The 10311-nt window shown below is 37.5% G+C and overlaps 1 protein-coding gene across 1 annotated transcript; it reads left to right on the top strand.

Moving 5' to 3' along the window:
• Window positions 1-1314: 1314 nt before the first annotated feature.
• Window positions 1315-10311, top strand: hsp90ab1 (heat shock protein 90, alpha (cytosolic), class B member 1). The gene is made up of 12 exons (XM_048207792.1): window positions 1315-1471; window positions 2287-2430; window positions 4642-4848; window positions 4928-5087; window positions 5168-5301; window positions 6242-6556; window positions 6639-6804; window positions 7526-7716; window positions 7797-7944; window positions 8053-8321; window positions 9395-9728; window positions 9812-10311. Exons 2-12 carry the CDS (start codon window positions 2287-2289, stop codon window positions 9925-9927), a joined length of 2184 nt encoding a protein of 727 aa, XP_048063749.1. The 5' UTR covers window positions 1315-1471; the 3' UTR covers window positions 9928-10311.

Here is a 10311-nt window from a genome sequence, read left to right on the forward strand (position 1 = left end):
ATAAAATAAACAAATTACAAGAAAATACAACAACAAATCTTGATCTTGTTCATTGATTTTCAGCATATTTCATTTGTTACATAGAATAAGATTTAGGATGTACTTCATAAAAATGATAATAATGATTTACAAAAATGAATATCTTATTTATGGGTTCTTGAAAGGCGCTAATTAAATAAAACATATTATTATTATTATTATTATTATCTGTTAAAAGAATTCATTAAAAGAAAAACAACAATATAGCGTGATATAATATTTAGTTATCCTTCTTTTAATTGTAATAATTTGGCTAAATTGTTAATATTTATTCTATTTAATATTCACCTTTGCAAAATATAAGTAATATGTAAACATTTGCAGATTAACATACATTACGTCCCAATAAATTGCTGTTCTATTATTGTTGTACTGTAGCAGAATTATTAATTAACTTCAAAGCTTTTATATTTGTATTAAATCAACTGAACAGCTGCACAAAGAAATGTACCAGTTTAATCTCACAAAACGGTCAATATATTTCAAGGTCAAATTTACCTCAAAATTAACGTATTTTTTGAGACATTATTTCTAACATTTTGATTTTAGGTTGAAATATAACCCGGACATTTCTTGTTCATATTCGCATTTGAGTGACAGGTGACGTCAACGAAGGCGGGATTTTCATGGAAAGTGCTGGAAAGAGACAAAGCGCCGCTAGTCATAACGCCTGATGTTCTTCCGATGCAAAACGTAGTGCGATCGATTACGCTTTATTGTGTTTATTTCTTTCGCTAAATTTCCTAACTATTTGACAATTTCATGTTTATCATGACAAAAAAACAATTTTGAGAACGTGAGAATTGTATAAAGACCTTACCATCAGTGAAGTACACATTTTGCGCGCATCTCCTCAAATATTACCTGATTTTATAACTGTTTGTCTTACCTTAAATTTGTTCATGTTTATAAACATCTCAGATTTTAAAACTATTACAAATAATCATGTTTAGAGATTATTTACAAATATCCGCAAGGAAATTGTTAGGTTTTTATTATAAACCTGCTATGTTTTAATAAAAAAAGACTCATTCCGAGGCCTATAATCTCCAATAATTATCTCTAGACGTTTTCATGTTGAAAAAATTGCGTTTTAATTGTTTTTCTAATCATTTCTGAATTAAAATATGTATATATTATGTCAATTATTTATAAGTTATTTATATTTAATGTAGATAGTAAAAACACTACGCTTGTGACACTGAATAAATGCAGTTTACACAGATAAAAGAGTATATTTCTTTGTTAAACGCGTGAAAGTGGCTCGCAGTGAGTCAGCGCGGAGGGATACAGCCGCACATTCATAGGCGGAGTATAAAGAAAAGAGCCGCGCACGCGGGATTCTCTCCTCTGCTTCCCTGAGTATCAGTGTAGGGGAGATCAGCTGTTTCTGTGGCGATTAAACCATCAAAAATCAACGAAACTAACCAAGGTAAACCTTCGATCTCAGTCTAAAACGATTCTATACATTTTCAGGAACTAATAGAAACTAGCAGAATGGTGTTTAATCGGGTTACTCGTCATTTATTTCAATCGCTATTTTGGCCGGTACTGTAATGATGCGGATACCGGTTAAGAGCCACTTTTCTCCGTCATTCAGAAACTGTCATTTATCATAAGACTTCTTATTTGTTTATCTTCTAAAACAAATCGGACGTTAACGTCGGATATAATGTTAATTTGTGTCTTATGGCTATTTAATGAATTGACGAACAGGTGCAATGGTTTATAGTGCAGTAAAACTGATGCTTGTGTTGTTAATGGTCCTTTATTTTGCCTTAATTTATATGTATATTCACCGTCACTGCGAAGAGTCGCAGATGACCTGACTGAGTGATTGGATTATTTAAAGCTATCGTATCTTTTTAATTTCACTTAGTCTGTATGCGTTTTAAGTTACTGAAGAAGTGCCACGAAAAATGCTATTTATTCTGGTCAGTTAAAATAAGCGAAACGCATCTAAATCGTTTTAATCTCAAGGATTGCAGCAGTAAAACACGTGTTGCGCTCATTGTCCTTCTGCGCCATGTTCTTCCGCATCCGGGCCTTTTTAATGGGCCTGTTTTTCTTGTGTAACTGTAGAGTATTACAACTGATGGAAATGATTCACACTTTCATTTTCTTTTAACGAACCTACTGACTTTTTGTGGCCAACTTGGACATGAATAAACAAAATCACTAATAATATGCACTTATTTTAAAATGTGTTAAACCTTGTTGATGGATCTGAATCTGTTATTTCCTCAGATGCCTGAAGAAATGCGCCAAGATGAGGAGGCCGAGACCTTTGCCTTCCAGGCAGAGATTGCCCAGCTGATGTCTCTCATTATCAACACCTTCTACTCCAACAAAGAGATCTTCCTCAGGGAGCTCATCTCCAACGCCTCTGATGTAAGACCCATGATAGACTGTGTTTCCTAGTGTGTAATATTTATATGAACCAAGAATGATAACTATATTAGGGGTGTAATGGTACACAAAACTCGCGGTTCGGTACATACTTCGGTTTTGAAGTCATGGTTCGGTACAGCAGGTGAGAATTAAACACAAAATTGGTTTACTTTACAAATTGTTTTTGTCTTTAAATGTATTAAATTATATTATAACCAAGTTTAAGGATAAATTATCTCTGCAAATTATATAAACTATGTAGGGAGCCCTTACTTGAACATTATGCTACTGTAATATTAAATGTTAACAACTGAGCCCCAACTATTAGACTAAATTCAATTGCTTTTTATGTTTTTGATAAAAAAAAAAAATCAACACTCAAATAACACATTGTTGGCCTATGCAAACATGTAAGCTGCAGTTTTTGCATTAACTTCTTAATGTTTTAACTCCAATTTGTTGTTGATATAATCATTTCTACACAGTGGCTGTCATTTTCATGACAAATTTATTTAAACATACACTACCAGTCAAAAGTTTGGAAACATTACTATTTTTAATGTTTTTGAACGAAGTGTCTTATGCTCATTAAGGCTGCATTTATTTCATAATAAATACAGAAAAAACTAAAAATTTTGTGAAATATTATTACAATTTAAAGTTATGGTTTTCTATTTTAATATACTTTTAAAATATAATTTATTCCTGTGATCAAAGCTGAATTTTCAGCATCATTACTCCAGTCTTCAGTGTCACATGATCCTTCAGAAATCATTCTAATATGATTTATCAATGTTGGAAACAGTTGTGCTGCTTAATATTATTTCATAACCTGTGATACTTTTTCAGGATTCTTTGCTGAATAAAAAGCTAAAAAAATAAAAATGCTGACATTTATTTAAAATGGAAATCTTTTGTAACAATATACACTACTGTTCAAAAGTCTGGGATCAGTAATTTTTTTTTCTTTTTTTTTGAAAGAAATTAATACTTTTATTCAGCACGGATGTGTTAAAATGATAAAAAGTGATAGTAAAGATTTATATTGTTAGAAAAGATTTATATTTTGAATAAATGCTGTTCTTTTTAACCTTTTATTCATCAATGAATCCTGAAAAAAGTATCACGGGTTCCAAAAAAATATTAAGCAGCACAACTGTTTCCAACATTGATAATAACTGAGCATCAAATCATCATATTAGAATGATTTCTGAAGGATCATGTGACACTGAAGGCTGGAGTAATGATGCTGAAAATTCAGCTTTGATCACAGAAATAAATTATATTTTAAAGTATATTAAAATGGAAAACCATAATTTTAAATTGCAGTAATATTTCATAACATTGTTGTTTTTTTTCTGTATTTATTATGAAATGAATGGAGCCTTAATGAGCATAAGAGACTTGGTTCAAAAACATTAAAAATAATGTTTCCAAACTTTTGACTGGTACTGTACATTAAATAGCCTAATCAGGACGTCAGTAAAAGGTTAAGTAAAATATAATGATGATATAGGCTAATACAGTGCATATATATTAAGCAAAATAGTTCATTTCTCTAGTGAACTAGCAAACTTTGGACACTGAATGGCTTTTCTGAGGTAAATGCTACATGACATTGTTCACAAGCATTCATTGATGTCGTTCCGCCATTGAAACGTTTCAGTAAGTTGTACTGTATCTTTCAACATACCTTCAGATGTTCATTCATGTTTATTCTGTAGTTAGTATTAAAGAGGAAGAGATGATCGCGTTCGCTCGCGCTGCCGGGTAAACTGAGGCGCCAGTACAGTGATCTGCGTCAAAACGGCATTTTCTGTTTAAATTTCGTGGACAGAATTTGAAGGATGACACTTTGTTTCTTATCGTAAGTAACAAAACGCAGAGCTTATTGCGATTATTGGTGGTTAGGCTACAATGTTGCAATGTAATGCTTCGGTACACATGTGCACTGAACCGAAAGCCCTGTACCGAAACGGTTCGGTACGCTACACCCCGTGGTCCACATCAAAGTATGATGTTCGCTACAGTTTTTGTCGTCTGTCATTTTAAACGGTCGAGCTCTTAATGCAGGGTTGGCTGTCAATATTTTATTATCTTGTGATTCCAAATATATCATTTCTCAGTTTCATTATTGTTAAAGTTGTGGTGTTCTACATTGATATTATGTAGTTTCTGCTATTAACCAATTTTGTTGTCTCCACTCAACAGGCTCTTGACAAAATCAGGTATGAAAGTTTGACAGATCCCACCAAACTGGACAGTGGCAAGGACCTGAAGATCGACATTATCCCCAACGTTCATGAACGCACTCTTACCATTATTGACACCGGTATTGGAATGACCAAAGCCGATCTCATCAATAACCTGGGTACCATCGCAAAGTCCGGGACAAAGGCCTTCATGGAGGCTCTGCAGGTGATGTATTTGCCATTGTTTATCAATATGTCTACATTAAATTTAGTCTCTAACGTTTTATTTTTTCCTATCTTTCCAGGCTGGTGCCGACATCTCCATGATTGGGCAGTTTGGTGTGGGATTCTACTCCGCCTACCTGGTGGCTGAAAAGGTCACGGTCATCACTAAAAACAACGATGACGAGCAGTACGCCTGGGAGTCGTCCGCTGGCGGCTCTTTCACAGTCAAGGTTGACCATGGTATGTTACCAGCTTGTCTTTGAAGACACACATGCTATATTAAGGGTGATGTTGATGTTCACACACCTGTCGATCTTCAGGTGAGCCCATTGGCCGTGGAACCAGAGTCATTCTTCACCTGAAAGAAGATCAGACAGAGTACGTCGAGGAGAAGAGGGTGAAGGAAGTGGTCAAGAAACACTCTCAGTTCATCGGATACCCAATCACTCTCTTCGTAAGTGGGATTCTGGTGTTCTGGTGGGGATTAAATTGCATTATTATTAAAAACATTAATTGTGATAAATTTGATTCAAGTATCATTATCTTTAACAACAATCTGGTTAAATAAAGTTCTATTCCAAGTGCACCACATCTGAAGTGATCAATGATTTACTACTTTGCTGAATGTATATTTGCTTTCATATTTCATGCATATTTTCTGCAAAGATAAACGTATCTTATACGCAACCTATATACTCAGAAATAATATAAAATAAGAAAGATGCTAAAAATTTCTTAGCCAAAAAGTAATAGCATTAAATACCTCCAAAAATAGGCTATTATTAACAGCAAATGCTTGGTAAAAATAGAAAATGACAGCATATTTCAGCCTGTCACCATCGTGCAAACATGTAATATCAAACATACAATAGTAGTTCTTCGCAGGTTTTTGCGTTCCAATACGCCAATGGTTCCCAAACGGGGGTACGCATACCCCTGGGGGTACGTGAGGTGACAAAAGGGGGTATGTGAACAAAATGCTGAGTAGTTCATTTAATTCTACCTTAAAATAATATTAAAATCGAGCATGTATTCCTAACTGCCAATGTCAAATCCAGTACATTTAATCAAATTACCTCATCATTTGCAGTCAAAAATGACTGTATCCACACAAGCAGCATGCATATGATAGATTGCGTGCAGTCTGCTGCCTTAACTCGCGCTAAATTACTGTCATGATTCATGAAATCTTGATTTCTCGATTTTAAAAAATTAATATAATCGAGGCAAAACATTTGCATTTGAATTTATTGGAAAAATCAGCCCTAGCTCAAGCATTGGAAAATAATGGGCCCATGTGATTTGACCCATATTGTTTCGGTTTTATTCCGATTAATTACGCAGACCTACTAGTGTTGCAAAGACCAATAATAAAATATCAACTATCCACACAGGTGGAGAAGGAACGCGACAAGGAGATCAGTGACGACGAGGCAGAGGAGGAGAAAGAGGAGAAGGCTGAGAAGGAGGAAAAGGAGGAAGGCGAAGACAAACCCAAGATAGAAGACGTCGGCTCAGATGATGAAGAGGACTCCAAAGACAAGGACAAGAAGAAAAAGAAGAAGATCAAGGAGAAGTACATCGACCAGGAGGAGCTGAACAAAACCAAACCCATCTGGACCCGCAACCCTGACGACATCTCCAACGAGGAGTACGGGGAGTTTTACAAGAGCCTGACCAACGATTGGGAAGACCACCTGGCTGTCAAGGTAACGTAATGGTTGCTACAGAATGATAATCAAATTAAAATGTTTGAGAATTGATGAAATAATTATGCATTTTGTCCTGCAGCATTTCTCTGTGGAGGGTCAGCTGGAGTTTCGCGCTCTTCTTTTCATCCCTCGCCGCGCCCCCTTCGACCTCTTCGAGAACAAGAAAAAGAAGAATAACATCAAGCTGTACGTCAGAAGGGTCTTCATCATGGACAGCTGTGAGGAGCTCATCCCAGAGTATCTGAGTAAGTAGCTTTGCCCTTAAAGGGATAGTTCACCCACAAATGAATATTGTCATTTAAGTCACTCTCGTGTTGTTTCAAGCCCATAAAACTTTAATCTTTGAAACGCTTAGATATTTTTAATGAAACCTGAAAGGTTTCTGTCCTTCCATTGAAAGTTCAAACCAAAATTTGGATCCATAAAGTCATTGTAATATGAATCAAGTGGCTTAATCAGTCTTGTTAAGGGATGCATTCGCTTTGTATGATGGATTTAATTTGGGTTTTAATTCAAATAAACGCATACCGCTTGATTCATATAGATTAATTTTGTGATTTTTGCGATGCCCTTTATGGTTACCTGGACTTTCAATGGAGGAACAGAAACCTCTGGGGTTTCATTAAAAATATCTTAATTTGTTTTCAAGATTGAAGTCTCATGAGTTTGAAATCACAACAACTTCATTTTGCGGTCAACTTCATACCTTTTAAATTCAATATGAAATTTGCCCTTTTCGATTTCTGCTGATGTAACAGTCTGGGAAAAGTTGTCAAAAGTGCTTTTTCCTAATCCAATCCTGATGGATTATAAAAGTCCAGCTCAACATTATTTCCTGCTGATGATGCTTCATGTACAGTGACAAAAGTTGAACGCATTGCAAATTCTGCTAAACGTTTTTGTCTTTGCGATTGAAGGTGCAACGTCACTAAAAGCTTTCCTTCCTCCAATCGTTGTCCCCTCCAGACTTTATCCGTGGTGTTGTGGACTCTGAAGATCTGCCCCTCAACATCTCCAGAGAGATGCTGCAACAGAGCAAGATTCTCAAGGTCATCCGCAAGAACATCGTCAAGAAGTGCCTGGAGCTGTTTGCTGAGCTGGCAGAGGACAAGGAAAACTACAAGAAGTTCTACGACGCTTTCTCCAAGAATCTTAAAGTACGTTACATTTTAGAGTGTTACCTCCAATAAAGATATGATTGATTGAAAGCGGTATTAACATTTGTTGTGAACTCTAGCTGGGCATCCATGAGGACTCTCAGAACCGCAAGAAGCTGTCAGAACTGCTGCGTTATCAGAGCTCACAGTCCGGCGACGAGATGACCTCCCTCACAGAATACGTCAGCCGTATGAAGGAAACCCAGAAATCAATCTATTACATCACTGGTAAGTTTTCATCAGCATCAACCTGCCTTTAAAGTAGGACTACACATATAATGGCTAAAAACAAAAATTGCAATATGACATGTTAACAATGTTTTCGTTCTTCTCCAGGTGAGAGCAAAGACCAGGTCGCCCACTCTGCTTTTGTGGAGCGTGTGTGCAAGAGAGGTTTCGAGGTGCTGTACATGACCGAGCCCATCGACGAGTACTGCGTCCAGCAGCTGAAGGACTTTGATGGCAAGTCTCTGGTGTCCGTCACCAAAGAGGGGCTGGAGCTGCCTGAGGATGAAGACGAGAAGAAAAAGATGGAGGAAGACAAGGCCAAGTTTGAGAACCTGTGCAAGCTCATGAAGGAGATTCTGGACAAGAAAGTAGAGAAGGTATGTTTGCAAAACTCAATTTGAACCCAGTTATTTGCAGAGGATCTCATTTTCATTCATTTTGAGTTGTCATCTTTGTATACGAAGTCGTAGGGGTGTGATGAGACCGTTGGCTCATGAGATGGTTACAACACAGCCCAGCCTAAGATGGCTTTCATATTGGGAGATATTTGCATGCGGGGTATTGAAATCACATTTGAATGTGCGTTCATGTTTCACTTTCAATTTCACGATCACACGTGCTCTGTGAATAGGGAGTGGCAGTGCTGAGCACGAATTCAACAAGATCAGGCATTTGACAGACGCCTTTAGGCTCTGTTGTGCAACGAATCTTCCGCCATAGTCTTGGCAGTCATCCCGCCACTTACACTCGTCATGTGACCTGTGAACTGATTCCTGCAACTCTGCAGCTCGTGGATGAGCTGGATTTGCATCGAAGTGACCATTACCTAACTGAATTAAATGGTGTTTATTTCTATAACGCAAAATGACAGTTGAGGCGTGATGTAAACGTAGCGGTGGCATATTCTATCCAAATTTCGCCCTCAGACTCATGCATGACAGCTTTTCACCTCAATCTTGTTAAATTTTATGAGATCTCATCACACCCCTACTAAGTCACTATTTATATATCGCTTTATACAATACAGATTTTCAAAACCGGTTCACAGTAATAAACAGGAAAGATGATGCAAACTTTATCAAATGAGATTAATTCAAATTCTGCTCTAAAAGACAATAGTGTCATTGTTCAGTTCAATAACAGTGAAATTAACTTTAGTCTCTAATTTTCAAAATTGTGTTGTAAACAGGATTCCTAGTCAGAGTTGCACAGATGGTGAGTTTACATAACGGACGTTTGCGCTGCTTCATGTGCTCGAATTGTGCCTGCAGACTCAAACGTGTGAAAACATGTTGATTCCGGTTTTGTGTGCGTCTTTAAAACTAATAACGGTTTTCCCTTCAGTTGACAAATGCATTTGTGTTGAGTGACTAACAATGATCAAGCAACCCTGAAATGGCCTTTCTAGTTTAACACCTGATCCTCATGCTGACGTCTGATTGTTCTCCAGGTCACCGTATCAAACAGGCTGGTTTCTTCCCCCTGCTGTATCGTGACCAGCACTTACGGCTGGACGGCCAACATGGAGAGGATCATGAAGGCCCAGGCCCTGCGGGACAACTCCACCATGGGCTACATGATGGCCAAGAAACACCTGGAGATCAACCCCGATCATCCCATCATGGAGACCCTGAGGCAGAAGGCTGATGCAGATAAAAACGACAAAGCCGTGAAGGATCTGGTCATCCTCCTGTTCGAGACTGCGCTGCTTTCCTCTGGGTTCTCATTGGACGATCCTCAGACACACTCAAACCGTATCTACAGAATGATCAAGCTTGGATTGGGTAAGTTTAACTTGAGTTTCTGTTTTTGTTTTCCTGCTGTGTTTGGGTCCTAATTCACATCAACCTCTTTTTGTCTTGTTCAGGTATTGATGAAGATGAAGACGTGCCTGTCGAAGAGCCAAGCTCCGCTCCCGCTCCTGAAGAGATCCCACCTCTGGAAGGAGACGATGACGCCTCTCGCATGGAGGAAGTCGATTAAATCCATCCGTCTCTAATTCCCCAGTCAATTTTCCGTAATCATTCCGTAACATCTTATCGTTCTCTCTGACCTGTAGAAGGTTTACCTGATCTCAGTAATGATTCCTAAAAGTATCATAATGTGTAACTAAAGCGTACTGTCCACTTTTGCTCTGTTTTGAGCCATTATGTACTTTTGTTTTTTACATATGTTCATGGATCAATGGGTTGCTGCAGTATTGTCTGAGCACAATAAGCACTGTGTTTCACTGATACTGAGTCTGCTGGCTGTGCTGGATTGAATCAAGCATGATTTCATTCTGCATGGAAGGGGAAAGACCTTTGCCTGAGTACAGGCTTGTGTTGTATTGGTTTTCAGAAATTAAAACACAAGGTGAAACCTGAA

Source organism: Megalobrama amblycephala, linkage group LG11 (assembly GCF_018812025.1).
Source record: "Megalobrama amblycephala isolate DHTTF-2021 linkage group LG11, ASM1881202v1, whole genome shotgun sequence".
NCBI classification, from domain to species: Eukaryota; Metazoa; Chordata; class Actinopteri; order Cypriniformes; family Xenocyprididae; genus Megalobrama; species Megalobrama amblycephala.

Coding starts and splice junctions, on each gene's coding strand:
- hsp90ab1 (XM_048207792.1), top strand. CDS start 2,287: ATGCCTGAAGAAATGCGCCAAGATGAGGAGGCCGAGACCTTTGCCTTC. Junction 5,088..5,167: donor CACAGTCAAGGTTGACCATG/GTATGTTACCAG, acceptor GTCGATCTTCAG/GTGAGCCCATTGGCCGTGGA. Junction 7,717..7,796: donor CTTTCTCCAAGAATCTTAAA/GTACGTTACATT, acceptor TGTGAACTCTAG/CTGGGCATCCATGAGGACTC.